General features: G+C 37.7%; 1 protein-coding gene across 4 annotated transcripts in view; it reads left to right on the top strand.

The window, feature by feature from the left end:
* EXOC2 (exocyst complex component 2) overlaps positions 1 to 18713 on the top strand; it is a 188565-nt gene that overhangs the window by 61160 nt on the left and 108692 nt on the right. For all 4 annotated transcript variants that reach the window (XR_012157344.2, XM_073332187.2, XM_073332185.2 and 1 more), the window contains exons 7-11: positions 4844 to 4924; positions 8814 to 8959; positions 9065 to 9146; positions 10141 to 10243; positions 13822 to 13940. Coding sequence is in view for 3 of the 4 variants with exons in the window: in XM_073332187.2 (XP_073188288.1) it covers positions 4844 to 4924; positions 8814 to 8959; positions 9065 to 9146; positions 10141 to 10243; positions 13822 to 13940 (531 nt within the window). In the remaining variant the exon portion in view is untranslated. The remainder of the gene's footprint in view (positions 1 to 4843; positions 4925 to 8813; positions 8960 to 9064; positions 9147 to 10140; positions 10244 to 13821; positions 13941 to 18713) is intronic.

Below are 18713 nucleotides of genomic sequence, written 5' to 3'. Positions count from 1 at the left end.
CCTTTTCATTTAATCTCATTCTGTCATTTCTGCTCTCTTACTGGAAATGAGACCACAGCAGACCAGCAGCTTTCTCTCAATCACCTGCTACTGCTCTGCAGACCACCTATGGTTCATGGGTAGAGCCCTACCAAATTCACAGACATGAAAAACATGTCATGGGCTGTGAAATCTGATCTTCCCCCCATGAAATCTGGTCTTTTGTGTGCTTTTACACTATAGTACACTATACAGATTTCATGGGGGAGACCAGTGTTTCTCAAATTGGGGGTCCTGACCCAAAAGGGAGTTGCAGGCGGTCGCAAGGTTATTTTAGGAGGGTTGTGGTATTGTTACCCTTACTTCATCGCTGCCTTCAGAGCTGTGCAGCGATAGAGTGGTGGCTGTTGGCCAAGGGCCCAGCTCTGAAGGCAGCAGTGCAGAAATAAGGGTGACAACACCATACCATGCCATCCTTACTTCTGCACTGCTGCTGGCAGTGACTCTGCCTTCAGAGCTGGGCTCCCAGCCAGCAGCCACCACTCTCCAGCTGCCCAGCTCTGAAGGAGCACTGTCACCAGCAGAAGTAAGGGTAGCAATACCGTAATCCCACCTATAATAACCATGTGACTGTGCCACAATTCCTTTTTGGGTCAGGATCCCTACAATTACAACACCGTGAAATTGCAGATTTAAATATCTAAAATAATGAAATTTATTATTTTTAAAATCCTGTGACCGTGAAATTGACCAAAATGGACTGTGAATTTGGTAGGGCCCTATTCATGGGCCACAGACTGGGAACCTCTGCACTTTAGGATGTAGTTACTAAGTGTAATCAAAATATGTAGACTGATTTTTGGTATACTGTTCAATACACTGCAAACAGGCAATTTTAAACTTAGAATACAACTTTATCTGTAGTACATTCCAAACTCATAGTGCTTGATTCTCATCTCATACCAGTGTAAATCAGGAATAATTCCACTGAAGACAATAAAAGGCTTGTCTACACTGCCCCGCCGTTCAGACTATGGGGGTGTGAATGGCAGTGCACACAAAATGCTGCGCTTTAATGCCCTCATGTGGATGCAGTGGGTGTGAACTAAAAGGTTCATAGGTCACATTAATGTAGTCCTCTTCAAACAGGACTGCATTACTGTAAACTAGCAACCTTGTAATTCGCGCACACAGCATCCACATTGGGGCATGATAGCGCAGCATTTTGGTGTGCATGGCTATTCACATCTCTGTAGTCCAAACTGCAGGGCAGTGTAGACATAGCCAAAGGTACACCACTTTAAAGCTGACAAAGGAGTGAGCAGAATCAAGTCTGCAATGTTCCAAAGCACTTAAAGAGTTAGAACCTGGTAGGGTTTTAATTTTCTCTGTCCTGTAGTAACACAATTAGGGGAAAAACAGGTCTTTTAAAAATCGGTTTCATATGGTCTGGGACCAAAAACACCAAAATGCAAGGTATTTACATGCCGGATATGCTAAACATTCGTATGCCCCTTCATGCTTTGAGCACTGTTCCGGAGAACATGCTTCTATGCTGACGAAGCTTGTTAAAAAAAACGAGTTAATTAAATTTGTGACTAAACTCACTGGGGGAGAGTTGTATGTCTCCTGCTCTGTTTTACCCACATTCTGCCACATATTTCATGTTATAGCAGTCTCGGATGATGACCCAGCATGTTGTTAATTTTAAGAATACTTTCACTGCAGATTTGACAAAATGCTAAGAAGGTACTAATGTGAGATTTCTAAAGATAGCTAGAGCTCTTGACCCAAGGTTTAAGAATCTGAAGTGCCTTCCAAAATCTGAGATGGATGAGGTATGGAGCATGCTTTCAGAAGTCTTAAAAGAGCAACACTCTGTTGCAAAAACTACAGAACATGAACCATCAAAAAAGAAAATCAACCTTCTGCTGGTGGCATCTGACTCAGATAATGAAAATGAACATGCATCGGTCCACACTGCTTTGGATCGTTACTGAGCGGAACCCATCATCAGCATGGACGCATGTCCTCTGGAATGGTGGATGAAGCATGAAGGGACATATGAATCTTTAATGCATCTGGTACGTAAATGTCTTGCAATGCTGGCTATAACAGTGCCATGGCAAACGTCTGTTCTCACTTTCAGGTGACATTGTAAACAAGAAGTGGGCAGCATTGTCTCTTGCACATGTAAACAAACTTGTTTGAGCGATTGGCTGAACAAGAAGTAGGACTAAGTGGATTTGTAGGTTCTAAAGTTTTACATTGTTTTATTTTTCAATGCAGTTATTTCTTGTACATAATTCTACATTTGTAAATTCAACTTTCATGATAAAGAGCTTGCACTACAGTACTTGTATTAAGTGAATTGAAAAATACTATTTTATTTTTACCGTGCAAATATTTATAATAAAAAATAAATATAAAGTGAGCACTGTTACTTTGTATTCTGTGTTGAAAATAAAATAAATATATTTAAAAATGTGGAAAACATCCAAAAGTATTTAAATAAATGGTATTCTATTATTGTTTAACCCTATAAACATTAATTTAAATTAATTTTGATTAATTTCAATTTTTTTTAATCTCTTGACAACCCTAATTATAATTAAGTTTACGTTTATGTCACGGAGGTCATGGACGTCACAGAATCCATGACTTCCAGAGACCTCCATGACATTTTTTGCTTCAGCCCCAGGTGCTGCAGGACTCTGGAGCTGACGGCCAGTGTGGCCCTGGCAGGGTTCCAGCGATAGGCGATAGCAGTAGCAAGTGACAGGGTGCCCCCTGCAAAGTTCTAGTGACAGGTGACAGACTCCTGAGGGGGCCCGCCTCAGGGTTCCAGGGACAGGTTGAAAGCCTTGCGCAGGGAGAGGGGGATGCCTTGGGCAAGCGGCTGGGTGTCCCATTTTCGCTTTGGGAAATATGGTCACCCTGCATCTCCCAGCTGCCATGGGCGAAGTGGGATCCCCAAAGCTCCCAGCCACCATGGTGATGGAGGAAACCATGGAGCCTCAGCAGCAGAAGTCACAGACAGATCACAGCTTCCGTGAATTTTTGTTTGTTACCTGTGACCTGTCCATGACTTTTACTAAAAGTAACCATGACAGAATCTTAGCCTTAATTATAATATAACTGTAGCTTCAATCTATTGTCATTTTCTGGGGTGTAATCCAGCCCACTGAATGGTTGTGTCTTTAAACCTGGGTGCCTTAAATGCTCTGCTGCTGTGCTCACAGCTAGAGTGACCAGATGTCCTGATTTTAAAAGAACAGTCCCGATATTCAGCACTTTGTCTTCTGTAGGCACCTATTACTGGTCATCCTACCTCGCAGCCCTGACACTAACAGCCAGGAGACAAGCGAGCACTGAGTGTCTGTGTGTTAAGCTGCTCTGGTCAGCTACTCTGATTCCAGCAGCCTGCTTGTTACATCCTAGCCATGCTCTGGTATACGCCAGCTTTGGTTACACCTGCCAAGGTGACCCCAACACTCCCCAGTCCTGCATTTTCCCAAACTACGTTCTGCAATGGCCAACCTCTTTCCTGGATCATTCAGAGGAATAATAAGGTTTGTTTGCTCCTCTGAAGAGACAAAATGCAGAGCTTATCACTTAAGTTGAAACACAGCACTGGGTTGATTTAGATTAAAAGTAAAGCAAGTTTATTAACAAAAGGAGATGGAATTTTAAATGAGTTCAGATATAAAGGATAGAGTTAGAAATGGTTACAAGCAAATAAAAGTAAAAAATGCTTTCTAGAAACTTAACAAAACTACAGTCTTGGTTCAGGGTAAGACTCCTACCACACTTCCTTCCAGCAAGATGGCTGACCCCACTTCACCTCACCTGCCCTTCCCCCTGTCAGAATCTAGCACAAAATGCTTGGTTCCTTTGTCGTCTTAGGTGAAAGCTAACTTGCAGTTCTTTGCCCCTCTCTTTTACAGTCCAGTGAACCTTTGAAATGGATTCTTCTGAAACTTACCCCTGCCGCTGCTTCCCCTCCCCCCGCCCAATAAAGTTTGTTCAAGATCTGAGGAAGGAGACATGTAGTCTGGGGGTGAAGGAAGTTCCATGCTGGTTTCTTCCCCCACTGGTGTTCGCTAAAATGTAAATTGATCTGTTCCTGCCCTCTCCATTGCAAATGAATGGCCACTTGACATGTGATTGCTAATCACCTGTGGTGACACCTGACTTGAAGTGCTGACCTATCCTTTGTCTGAGAGAAACCTGTTTACCCACGACCCAGACTTGTCTGGTAAACACATTTTAGTTCCACATTTCTTTCATATATGTATGGTCCCTTAGGAACTTACTGTATATACACCACACAAGAATGTTAGTGATCAGTGTGGTGGTAGTTTTCACATAACACACATGAGATACAGATTATAACATTAATGTATTGAGGTACTCTGAACTGGTCAGGTGAGCTGAAACTCATTACCAGATATTATTGAGCCTCTTGCATTGGGATGCTGTTAGGGTCACACCTACAAACTACATTCCAGTATCATGATAACATATAGCATTTATGTGGTATTTATATTTTCAAAATACTATATACAAAATTAATACTATTTTATAGCATTATCCTTGGGGGGACTGAGACCTGGAGAGATTAAGTGATTTATGCAACGTCACACAGTGGCAATGTAACAATTAGAATTCTGGAGTGTCTGGCTCTTCGCCCTGTGGCCCACTAGACCATGGTGCCTCTCATAACATTTGAGCTGCTTATGTCTAGCAAGAAATATAGCACTTAATTTAAAATTTTTGAGAAGCTGTTTTAAAGTGTCACGTTGATATAATGTATTCCCGTTGATTTAAATGATCTGCATTTTAACTAGACATTGTATTCCAGCAATCCATCAAAAACTGGAAGCGGATGGAACGGAAAAAGTAGAAGGATCCATGACGCAAAAACTGGAGAATGTACTAAACAGTAAGTTTTGTCCTCCCACCAGCAACTATTTATGGACGTCAGACTTTATGAAAGCTTTAATATATTTCTTAGAATTTGTTACACAGTAGAAAACAGTGAGTTTTTGTCCTGGCATTTATTCTTGCATAGTGATGATTTTTGGGACCTGATGCAGCATCCATTGAAATCCATGGGAACTTTGCCATGAACTTCAATAGGTACAGGATCAGATTTATGGTTAACAATGGGGAAGAAGGGGAGACTTTTAAGGTAAATATTGTTTTCCTGCTTCTAAAGTGACAAATCTTGGTTTTAAAAAGTATACACAAAAACGTTTTGAAAAATAAATGTGTATCTAGGACAATGAGTGGAATTAAATGCAATACATTAAAGCAGTGGCAGAAGAAAAATAGAGAGCTGCCACTGGAAATAGTGTTTACACTAGTAAGATTTATTTACAATACATTTTTTATTTGATATTCAGTCATTCAGACCACGTTGGGACTGGTACTCCTAAGTCACTTAGGCGCTTTTGAAAATTTCAACTACAACCTCTTTCCTGTTAAAGTATTCCTCATATTGTATGATTGAGTTGGGAGAGAGTTTTACATGCTTCACCAGATCACAAAAGTTACAGTTCCTAATTCTTGGATGTTTGCCAAGATAATTTTACTTGGTTTCATTGTGATTTTTTTCCACAGAGGAAGGGATGTTTCCCTTAGTGCTGTATCAATAAGCAGGGAATGACATCCAGATAACTGACTCAGTGTCTGAGAGCCTGAATGTGCTGTATGAAATCAGAAAAGTGACATGGAAGCAGATTTTTTTTTTAATCAGGATACTTTGGTGTGTGAATATACAATGATAGTGTGGGTAGGGGGAGAGGGAATAGTTTTTCAAAAAGTCCTCCACCCAGGCTCTATAATAGTACTTTTCATGTACACTGTTGTACATGCAGTTTTGCATGTAGCTTTTTTTTTCTTGGCCATGCAAAACCTGGTATTTGCAATTTACTTTCTGAACAGTTTGTGTCTACACATCTGTTTTGTTTTTTTTCATACAGGCAAAATGATACACTTAGGAAAACATGCATGTGCCAAAATTTTAGGCACAACCTACAATGCCATATACTTTACACCCAACCACATGTAAAGTCAGTGCAAGCTTTTTTTCTTTTGACCAAAGTAAATTTTTAAAATGTAAAAATAGTAAAAACACAGCAAAAGTATGCTGTATTTAGACTAATTCATGTGTCCTCTCAGGGACTGCTTGTGACGGACCTCTGATTAACAATAGACTATATGATCATTCTCTGGTTTAGCAAGTGGAGTTGAAATCTGTATGCAAGTCATGCAGTCCATCTTTTGCAAGCAAGCTTTTTAGAGTAGCTTGTGCCAGCCACTTCAGAATGGTATTGGCTTTTGCTTTATTGTGGAAAAGAATTGGTGGCTTTTCCACCCCTGTGAAGGTGGGCAAGTCATGATGGAGGCTGGATGGGCCAGGGCATAGGCTTTAAAAAGAAAGAGAATAATGTTATGCAAAGAAACGATTATATTTACACATACAGTCATTTATTGTTCGGTGCAAAGGGATGGGTTTAATCAAGAATGGTAGCTTAAAAGAATTCAGTATATTTTAAAAGTTGTTTTCCTTTTATTGGTATGGTATCTACCTGATTGTCATTTTCTACTGTCCACATAAGTTTTTTATTTCCCAATCTGTCAGAGAAGGAAAACTGATAAGTAGTCACTACTTTACTTTTTGGTAAGAAGCACTTATGGACAAGGTGTCTGTTACACCTTTTTTAAGTATATTTCTTCAGTATAGGGCTTGATTCGGCACCCATTGAAGTCAGTGACAAAAATCCCATTGACTCAGAGGTCAAGATGTGAGGATTGTTTGAAGCTTAACCCTTTGGAGAAAAAAAAATATGTTTATAAGGTATATCAACTCCTTTTAAACATGCATCTGCCAGGCAATCTGAAATATGCCAATGTTTTTAATGGTTAAGAACACCTGGGGTCTGAAGCACTGGATTTTGCATCAGGTACAGTTGGAGGTGATGCACTCTTAAGTATTATAGGAGATTTTGTAATAGGTCATAAACAAAGGACAATGATTAACTTTTCAGTTTGTGTAACTAAAAAGAAACTTTTTCTTGCATAGGAATTTGATTTGATATTTCTCAAAAAATAATTTAAAAATAATCCATAGAAAAGAAATGCAAATGCCTTAAAATTGTGCTGAGGAATAATAAAGCATATTATTTCTTCAAGGATTTGAGTTATGGATTCTTTTAAACTAAAGACAAATATCCATGTGCAATTCTACAGTTGTTAGTCACCTTTTAAAGAAACTTCCTTATGTGTAAGTGAAAAATGCCTTGTGATTATAAATATAATTACCAGAAAATAATAAATGACTTGTTGCTTAACTATTAAGTGAATGTATAAGCAAGTTGTGATTTAAAATAAAACAGTGGTTCTTTTTATATACTAGAAAATATAACAAAACAGGCATTTGGAAAAAATCAAACTTTATCCAGTGTCGGTATTTAAGTGTCCAGTTAGATATTACGTTGTGGGGTTTTTTTTAATGAATTAAACTATTTTACATTAAATCACATGTAGTAGAAACGGCTGTCCTGAAAAAACAGAGATTTTTATGTCAGAGCTTCAAAATTTCAACAGTTTAAACATTATTTAGATTTAACAATTATTTTACAAAGACTACTTTTAACTTGAGCAGGCCACCCACAGTGTTGACTAGAGAAAATGGCATGCAAGCCACCCAGTGAGACTGATGTAATTTTTTCATCTTTGCTTAAAGTATAGTCACTAGACCAGATAATGTAGACACTTTTTACAGGCAGCGATCTAAAAGGCTAAAACAGTTCTTCTTTTTTCCTTTTGCCTAATTAAAAATAAGTCACAAGTTGAAAAATGTAAATATTTCACATCCCCTACTAATCTTCCTTAGTGTAACAGAAATTTTATTATTTTGTACTAAACAATTATGGGAAACGTTTTAGTACAAAATGATATAACACTTTGTAGTCTGATTGGGGAAAAATAATTTTATTCTCTTTAGAATGTGTTTTGATTGAAAAAAATTAATAAATGTTAATAGATTAATGTAGACATTCTTATTCACATAAAATTGTTAACATAGGGCTTTATCTGCCATCCAGTGAAGGGAATGAGAATTTTACTGTTGACTGCAATGCAAACAGGATCAGACCCTTATATAATGGTGTTCCAATAGTGGAGCTCTATATAATTGCTTAAATGTGTCTATAGTTACTATAAAGATTCATTTTTTAAAATGAAGCATTTTAATGCCAAAGATCTAAGGATATCCATCGTAAAAAAATTCTTAGTGGAATTCAAAAAAGCCCAAACTTGCTTTATATAGCTGTAAAGAAAAAAGAAAGAAACCGTCCTTCCCCCGCAATGCTAACTCTTGAAGCTAGGGAATTCAACAAGTATAATTTCATTATATTCTGTTCTAAAAAAGCCAGTCTCTGATGATCGAGTAGCCTAAAAGGCATAGATTAACTGTAAAATTTAGATTGGTGGCCAAAACAAACTATAAAATCACCACAGTGAAGTTAAGCACTTGAACTAGGAAAATGTGGTTGTTTTTAATTGTACGGAGGTCTCACCACATTAAAAAGCTAAGCGATCAGCACTGAAATAGTATTTCAGTAAATTGTGACGTGCTTAATATAGCTGAACAGAAATCATTAAAGTGTTAATTTGAGTTTATAGAATCAGCTGTAATTATTCACTACTTTATAATTAACATCCAGTATCCTTTGATAAAAAAGATTAGCTATTGAGGAATATATAGTGATCTTATTCTGCAATGATTACTTTATTTCCTTTTTTTTCTCCCTCCTTTAAAATAGGGGCAAGTAACACTGCAGATACCTTATTCCAAGAAGTGTTGGGTCGTAAAGACAAGGCAGATTCAACAAGAAATGCACTCAATGTCCTTCAACGTTTTAAGTTTCTTTTCAACCTTCCTCTTAATATTGAAAGGAATATACAAAAGGTACAGTGCATTTAAAAAATAAAGTACAAATGTGTTTTTCCCACTTAAATCAATCTACAATATCTTTTTATTGTGACAAATCTCCAATGTTCCTTTATTTTAAAGGGTGATTACGATGTGGTCATTAATGACTATGAAAAAGCCAAGTCACTGTTTGGGAAGACCGAGGTTCAAGTGTTCAAAAAATGTAAGATTTGGGTTCCGTTACTTTGACTCACTGCTGTTTTTTAACAGGAAAGATAAAGAACATGTAGCACCGTGAGAAGCCTTATGTGGGCTTCAGCTTCTGTTTATATGAAGCCCTCTTTAGAATTTGGAACAATTACTTTAAACAATATTTCTGGCAAGTTTTCCATCTGAGAGATACATATTACTTTGTAGTATATATAATAGGAGCCTGCAGCCAATTTTTTTTTTTAAAGGCTTAGTATTACTAGACATAAAACAGGTTTCAGTAACTACAGGATACAGCTTAGGGTGTCCCTCGCTTGGCATACTTGTGAAAAAGCTTCAAAGCCAAAGCTTGTATTTTTTGTAAAATTATTGTTTACAGAACTCTTTCAGATGTAAATTACAGTAAAGAGTACATATACCTTGCTTGAGTACACAAAGTGATTGTTTTGAATATCTAATTCAAAATTACAGAGTCTAGAAATTTCTTGAGAACAAAGATCCAATTCTACATAAAACTCGCTTATAACCTTTTTTTTAATTCTTAAAAAAATCCATTTGAGAAGAAAATGAACAGAGAGCGTTGCCACCCATGTGGTGAAATTAGTGACATTGCAAAAACAAAACTAATCCAAATTGAACACAACAGTGAAGTTGTTAAGGAAATATTATATATGGTAGTTGGGGGGGGGGGGCGCCTGTGGTTGCATATGTAAAAGGACAAGAAATCTAGGTTTTGACTCCTAATGTACAGGGAAATAGTGCAGGCTAGAATACTGAACATGGAGCTAACAAAGCAACTTCTAAATTTAATCCTCCAAGAAGAAACATAATAGTTTGGTGATATTTGAAGATTCATCTTGTAAGAACTGGTACAATTTAAAAACTTGTTAAAATTAATCAGTTTTATTCTAAAGCCATGAGATTTTTGCTGAGAAAATATTAAAATTTTCAGTTGACACTTCAGGCAAAGAAAGGTATATTGGAATTCTGCATTCCTTTTTTCATAGATTATGCTGAAGTTGAAACACGAATTGAAGCCTTAAGAGAACTTCTTCTGAATAAATTGCTTGAGACTCCATCAACATTACATGATCAAAAACGTTATATAAGGTGATTTTTTACCTAGTATCTTTGTCAAATATATTGTACATCAGATGCATGTCTGTGCATTTCCCAGATAATGCAATTAATATTTTATTACATTTTAAACACTGAATTTTTTCTTACAGAATTTGAGATTATCTTTTTCAGCCCAGGGCTCAAGTCTATGTAAATAATAGCAAGAATAAATTGTATTGTGTAATAAATGACACTCCTCTAGAATGAGAAATTTAATCCCAATGATCATTCATTAAATGGTTATTAAAAAGCTTTGAAACAAAGTTGTATTTATATCAAGATTCTGATAAAAACTATCACAGTATGAATCCAAACTGAAGGAGTCACTGATCTTAAAATGGATTCCATATTCATTAATAATAATCCATCTTGATTCGGCATGAAAAGGAAATTGTCTTGGATTTAGCAATACTAAAAAGTGTTCGTTTGGATTTCTGTTCAAAAGGTTTTACTTTTCAGATTATCGTTTTGGTTCTTTTACCACTGGTTCATATTAAAAGGAGTAATATTACATGGGCAGATAGATTGATTGGCATAGAAATTCCAAGGGTCAGTGACATTTTTCTACAACAGCATTCCCAAAGGGGGGAGGATATGCACAAGCTGATGTTGTGCATACCAGCATGAAAGTGTTTTTGAACTCCCCATACCAGCAGCCTTTTGCCAGTGCCACTCTATTTTGGGTAGGCTCTTAAATCCTCAGGAGAGGACTTGGGAAGAGCAGCAGGCCCTGTTCCCCTGCTGTAAACCCACTGACTCCTAGACACTGTGGGTGCTGCAACACAGTCTGCGGAAGCGAGCCTCCCAGCTCAGGTTGACACACTTGGGCTCATGCTACCATGCTAAAAACATGTAGTGACATTGTGGCTTGGGCTGGAACTCGGACTCTGAAGCCTAGGGAGTGGGGTGGACTTCAGAGCCCAAGCTACAGCTTCAAAACACTATCTACATAGCTATTTTTAGTGCAGTAGTAGTAGCCCAAGTCTGTCAACCCCAGCTGGAAGACTTGTTGCCGTGAGCCGTGTAGACATACCCTCCGCCTTGATACATAGGGCAAAAGCCTCACCAGCCACTTCTTGAGACAGTCTCGGAACCCCAGGATACCCACTGTAGAGAGCTCTGTGTGCACAGAACAAGCTACATAATTGGAGTTTTAAGCTCCGATTTAGAAAAATACTTAAGGAAGTGTCTAACTTTAATCATATGAGCCATTGAAGTCAATAGAACTACTTATGTGCTCAGAGATCTAAATACATTACTGAATTGGATCATTAGATTGTAAGTTCTTTCTTACGGTGACCAGTCTTCTTGTGTCTGAATTGTACCAACACACTTTTTGGGTGCTATATGAATAGTATGTTTCAGAGTAGCAGCCGTGTTAGTCTGTATTCGCAAAAAGAAAAGGAGTACTTGTGGCACCTTAGAGACTAACAAATTTATTTGAGCATAAGCTTTCGTGAGCTACAGCTCACTTCATCGGATGCATCCGATGAATTGACAAGTACTCCTTTTCTTTATATGAATAGTATGTAATTGCTATGTCAGTGTTTAAAGGAAGGGTCATGGAGCAAAGAAGTATGTTCCTTTTATTATTATTTTTTAATGATATATAAAATAGTCTTGAAAGTTTAAAAAAAGTCTTCCTTAGAAAAAGGAAAGTCATGTTACTCCCTTTTTGGAGTGCTTCTTTGGAAGATACAGAACTATGTGTTAGGAGCTTTTTCATGCCCTCATTAAAGGGACAGAAGTGTTGAATCCTTAAGAATGGCCCTGCCTACATTAAGGAAACTTATACCAGCATGTCTACACTGATTTTAGTTACACATGTGGATACACCGCATCGGTGCAAAATGGGGCTTATTTCAGTCCTAGTTAATTTGATGTGTTACTAGCTGAAGCTGCACCAGTGCAAGCCCTGCTTGACCACAGGACACCGTGTTTATGTTAGGGGTTTATATGGGTGTAACTATAATGATATGGTCATACCAGGGCAAATTTCCTTAATGTAGACGGAGTAAAAGAGGGTTTTTTTCCTCCCAAGTGGTCTTAGTTACATAGATATTAAAACAAACAAACAAAAAACCCTAAGACTTTAAAATAGTCTGAATAAAAATCACTTATCCTCAGTAAATCGTTGATACGTTTGATGTTCTGTACAACCTGAGTATTTCAGTGGGAATGAGATCTGAAACACTACAAATTATCCTCCTGCTCCCCAAAACAAACACAAATGAATGCCTTAATCAAAAAGACACTAAAAGTGTGTCAACCCATTTTTATCTTTTTGTAGGTCATGTTTTAGACTAATATCTGCATCATATTGATCAAAATTCCCTTATCCAGTTAGTTAAACATCTTTCCCAAAGCCAGCAAAAGCTTTTTTTAAGTGGAAATGTTTTCTTAATTGAGTCAAATGCAGATTCAAGACCTTTTGAAAACTGATGAAGTTGAGCTCATGATTTATAAAGCTTACACAACTGCTCATTTTTAAAGAGTATCTCATCTGTCCAAATGATGAGCCCGCTTTGACAAAAACAATGTCTACATGTCTCAAGTACCACAGACAGTTCTTGAGAAAGTTGGAATTTTGCAATCATATCAATTAGCATTACTCAGATGTAATAATTTAGCTTTTGTGAAAGGGTTATGCACTTTTCAGTACTGCTTATGATCTTAAATCAGTGTATTTCATCTTGGGAATCGAGCATTGCTAAATCCATTCTGTGTTTAGGTAGTACAGTATAAGAAACTTTGTAGTATACAAAATAATATTGCTAATTGCTAATACTTAAGCACTTATCTTGAAGCACTTTGCCAGCTCAGTTATTCAACATGCTGCTGTTGTCATCACATACATTTGAAGGCCAATACTTTAGTTTCAGAATTGCTGGGCATGAACTTCTGCAGTCTCTATTTGTGCACATGCAGATGCAAGCACAGCAGCTGATTTTTTTCCCCTAGATACCTAGTGATGCGCTCCCCCTTTTCTAGAACTTTAAGGCCTTTTTTTCAAAGGAACCACATCTGGTCTCTATCACACCACACACACATGCTCTCTCTCAATCCACCCCCCCCCCCAATAATTCCTTCTTTACTCATCATTAATATTCACATTCAAGATTAAAGAGATGATGGTACAATCAGGATATAACTAGTGCAGGAAAATACAGTAGACTGGTGCTTATGATGTCAACAGTGGTTGCAACAAAAACACAGAGCATTGAACTAAGATCTTGACAGATAATTAAAGAAGGAACTTGGTTTCAGGTACCTTATTGGAGGAATAACTAAAGCTACATATTAATGTTTTGTTAACTATATGTATTCTGTCTATTTCTGTTCTTTTCTTTTGGTCAGATAAGGCTTTGCATCCACTAAATAGGAAGATAAACTGCAAACCTTGTTCTAGTTTTCAGTGTAAATGTCTCTCATTTAAAATTCTACTAGTTCTTTAGATTTTTTTTTCCCCCTAAGAAGTACAGAAAAGGGTCTTTATGATTCAACTTCGCTGTATTTTAAGTTTTCAATATGTCAAGTCTGAGTTGCAATCTCTGGACTTGGTTTTACAGGTATCTTTCTGATCTCCATGCTTCTGGGGACCCTGCGTGGCAATGTATTGGTGCCCAGCACAAATGGATTCTTCAACTCATGCACAACTGCAAAGAGAGTTACATTAAAGATCAAAAAGGCAAGAATGTTTTTGCATTTTACTGAAAGTCTTCGGTTTGACACATAAGGGTTTGACATGGTTTCTTATATTTTATTTGACAAGCTGTGGTGTATGTGAAATGTTTTGCTTTCTACCCTCTGTTTCACCAGTTTTACTTAAGTTGAGGTTGATTTTAAATATTAATTTGAGTGCAGTTCTCATACTCCAAACCTGTTATATGTAGTAAAACACAAGAGCAAAAGTTTGAACTAATTATTGTAACAACTTTTTACTTTACTTTAATGGCATTAAATAGTGAAAATATTATTAGGCTTCATCCATTCAGCTAAAGTTAGATCCAACCCTCAAAATATTTCTCCATGTAGGGTTTAATTCGCATTGATTTTTAATTGCTGAATACAGATATCCATTGTCAGAGTATATGCCAGTAATGCATGGATATGTAGGAGACCGGAGCATTGTGGAATACTGAATTTGCACATATATTTTTATTGAGACTCAGTTTAGAGGTCGGCAGGTTGGCTGCAACCTACTACAGTGTCTAAATATCCCAATTACTCAGTTTTACTAACAGGTTCATCAACTACTCAGTGATCTTCATTTTCACTGGTGTTTCTACTGGAAGTAATTGCTTTTATATATAGTGCTTCCAGGAGTTTTATCACCACAACTGCCAATTAACATCGTCTATTATTATAATATTCTTTCCAGAAAAACTAGTCATAAGGCTGGTATTGCAGAGTGTGAAACCAAAGAAAATTGTACCACACTTTGATTTGACTTGGAAAATTAACTATTGGCCAAATTTTAGTATCCATATAGTCATATGGATCCAACATATTGGATAGCATCTTTAATAAGATACTGCTCAAGGTAAGTATATCAACATCTGTCCCTCTTCTAGGCAGACAGATAACTCCCATGTTAATGTTACTCCATGCATATCCCAAACCAAAAGTATCTCTTCTTCGGAACCACAAGAATTCCATTGAACTGTATCCATTGTAGAAATGCTCCACAGAACTGGTATAGGACTCTTAGATGTGTTTCTCCTTCCAAAGAGGTTACCAGGCGAGATATAGGGTTCAGCAGGTACTTAAAGTATTGAACATGGTGAAGATAATAGAACCATGAATTCATGAAATCTGGTTAGAACAGGCACGGCATATACTTTTAGCCTCAGTCCACCCTAGCAGATGATACTGTGTGCCAGTATGCCAGCAGTGATAGCAGGGGAGATTTTCATTCAGGAATTCACCAGTTTAGGTGCAAAAAATAAAGTAACAAGATCCACATAAAAATATAGTTGTAGCCTTTATTTTTCTCATCTCACCTGAGGACTTATTGAGAGCAATCATCCCTTAGCTTCTTACCCAGAGAAATAAAACAGGAAGATAATATGAGGTTGAGACTATTTTTTTCTGAAGCTTTCTAGAACCGTGTTTCTCAACGACTGATCTGTGGACCTGAGATCTCTCTGACACAGTTTAGGAAGGCAGCAAGCTGATCCCTGGTGTCAAAAAGGCTAAGAAACACTGGCTTGGAAGACTTAAAGACATGTTTAATTAAAAGTAATAGAAGATGTGTGTCCAAATTTCCTAGCTTGCCTCAAAAATCTTAACCTATGTATAACACTTCTCCTCCTTATTATCTGAATTGTTAAGGTGTGGGACTTACAGCAATTCACCCCCATCCCAGTGTTAATGTTAAGCAGTTTATTGTGTTAGCAGCCTTTCTGGGAATCAAACCGGAGGAATTTATGTAACTTTAGTTTGCAAAGCACATACATGTATTCATGGCTGGAACAAGCAATACATATATTAAATGAGCTTAAATGAATGTGATCAGAGACGTAAAATAGATTAAAACACACTATAATAAATGTCTTTCAAGCAGGAAGTGTGTCTTCCTATTCTAGGTGTAAAATTGATTATGCATGAAACTGAGAAACCTAATCAACCAATAGAAATAGAAACGAGGCTTTTGACAGAAGAAAGTTATTTATGTTTATACTGCATTCAGAGGCCATTTTGTAAGTGAAGTTGGTAACAGATTTTCAGACTGCAGTATTCTATTAAAAGCTCCCTTTTCCAATAAAGATTCTTTTGTATATCAAGTGTTTGGCAGCAGAGGTGGGTCATGAGGTTGATATTTTCTTGAACACTATATTAGATCTTTCTTGAGGTTTCAATTTTTAACAGGCATAGCATGCACTTATCCTAGCAGATGGTGCTCTTCATATTGTAAACATTGGGATACAGAGCTGAAGATTACTACTGCACCTTAAGCACACCAACATTAATCATTGGATATTCCAGACTGTTCTTCCAGTGACTGATTATAAAACACAAATTTGATACGTAGATTTAAATTGAACCAGGATTGACTATGTTAAAACGCCAGTAAATATACCTCAAATACCAGTAGGAGGGACAGAGAGACGTGAGTATGATGTATTTCCCAACTTTTTAGTGAGTTAGTGTCACAAGCAATTTGCAGCTAAACTGTATCTGTTTCAAAGCAGACCAGTGCTCTGGATTGTTACACATGAAGAATTTTCTATTGCCTTAATACAAGTCTAATTCATCTCTTAAATTCCTGTGAAACAGGTCCAAAATTAGACCAAAGCCTTTGCTTTTCCTGCCAGGAAAGCCTTTGGTTAACCCCCTGCTGACATCCCCAAACAGGATTTTTAGAGGTGATCATCAAAGATGGTTGGGGTTTTGGTTTGTTGCGTTTTTTTGTTCGGGGGTTTTGGGTTTTTTTTGGCAAGTTGTGGTGTATGCTGCGGAAATAGTTTAACACTACAATTATTTGCTAAATGCCCCAGTTAACAAGGATGAGCAAGACATTTAGCATGTCCGTTATTCTATGACCTGTCCACAATGTGGATTTTTCCTATTTCAGCTATTGGTGATCAATCACCAGTGTATTTGAGCCAATAAAAACCTGTAGTGCATGGACAGTGTCAACTGCTATAAGAGCTCCTCGTGTGTAAATACTGGATTTGCCTGTCTGCACTAGGGAATTCAGTGGTGCAGCTACACCAGCCGGGCCACTGGTGGCTGTAGTCAGGACAATTCTCCGATGTAGACAAGGATTATATTTGCTTCCCCACTATGCATGTATTTTTTTTTAATTTCCCTAGAGTTGCCCTGACAGTCTACCCTGCTGTCAATTATAAGAATCTCAAAGCCTCTACTAAGCATAACTAGAGAAGGAAGTTAGTCATAGATGCTCAGGTAGTTGACTTTTTTATTGTATGCTGTAGTTTAAATAGATATTTAAATATTATTTTGTATCCCAAATGAGAGTGGAGGATTCACAACAGTACCATCATCAGAAAAAAAAAAAAACTCTCTTTACTTGGGCACTGCTGGACGAGCTGCATCCTATAGTAATGGTTAGTGGTAGCTAGAATGCGCTAGAATTCTGAGCCACCACAGCAGAGCGCAGAGCTTGCAAATGCAACTTTGAAGTGCTGAAAGAGGGAAAAGATGGCAAGCTTAGAATACTATATAGGTCCTGAAGTTTACTCCTGGAATTTGTAAATAGGGCTAATTAAAAGTCCTGCATATTTCATATGTGCTCTGATCTCTGCTCAAATTGTGAATTTATGTATTTTACTGTCCCATTGAAATTAAAAGTTATGTCAGGCTCTGAACTGTGTAAAACTATTTAGCAGCCTGACACGGATGAAGAAGCTGACAACTGAAATAGCAAATCAGTTGCAATAATTAAAGAAATCTTTTGACGGGAGGGGTCCAGGCTCCATACAAACGACACAAATCTGGTGATTAGGTAAATGGTTATGTTTATTTTTCTGAGGCTGGAGATAAGGGGAACAATGAGGGAAAGAGAATCTTAACAAAATATGTGGGGGAAGGGAGATTTCTAAAGTACTTGGGTGCATTTTTGAGTTCATTTCTCAGAAATGATGTTCACATGGAGAACAAGAACGTAAATAAATCCATGCAAATTAATGGACTAATCTTTCATGGCTGGCACCATCACCAGTGCAACCTTCACAGCAGGCTTACAGAGCTGGGAAGCAGATTACAGGAGGAGATGACAGCACTTCTCTGCTCCCTCTCCAACACTTAAAGACCAGAACCAGTGCCCTCTATCTCAGTTGAGGAGCAATTATAGATGCACGAAACAATGATCCTTATCCTCAACTGAACCCAACAATGATATTCACTCCCACCAGGTACTAGAGCATTGTCTCTACTACCAGCAGGTAAGACAGTTCTTGGAGATCAGAACTTCCCCTTTGCCCTCTCAAACCAAAGTAAGCTTGCCAACCACCCGTCCTTCTACTGCAAGGAACCACAATTCTCATCATCCTATGTTCCCCCAACACTGATCAGATGCTAATCCTCAGGCATAACTGATGGCGTGGATAACGGACACTGCATTAAGCCCAGACACATCTTCCGCCACATTTCCAGTGCACATCACCAATGTTCACAGCAAACCTGTGTCTGATGAGGTATGCAGCTAGAAGCTAGTGTAGGTAGTACAAGAAATTATTCGAATCCAACATAAAAGCTTAACAGCGTAACAGTGGATGAGACCAAGAGACTACCCTCCTCCTCACCACGCACTCTGAAAAATACTAGGCCATGGAACTTTTCCAGATGGTGAGCAACATACTTCAAATTATCTTTGCCCAACTGCAGAGCCTGGTACAATGACAAGAACCCATGACTCTCATTAACAGAGTTTTGTACAGCTGTGGAAACAGTTTCTGAAAGCGCTGAGAGATGTCCAAATTGTCAGGTGCAAGGT

This window comes from Lepidochelys kempii, chromosome 2 (genome assembly GCF_965140285.1).
Source record: "Lepidochelys kempii isolate rLepKem1 chromosome 2, rLepKem1.hap1, whole genome shotgun sequence".
NCBI classification, from domain to species: Eukaryota; Metazoa; Chordata; order Testudines; family Cheloniidae; genus Lepidochelys; species Lepidochelys kempii.
Note: the sequence above shows the minus strand (reverse complement) of the source record. Positions and strands in the feature narration are given on the sequence as shown.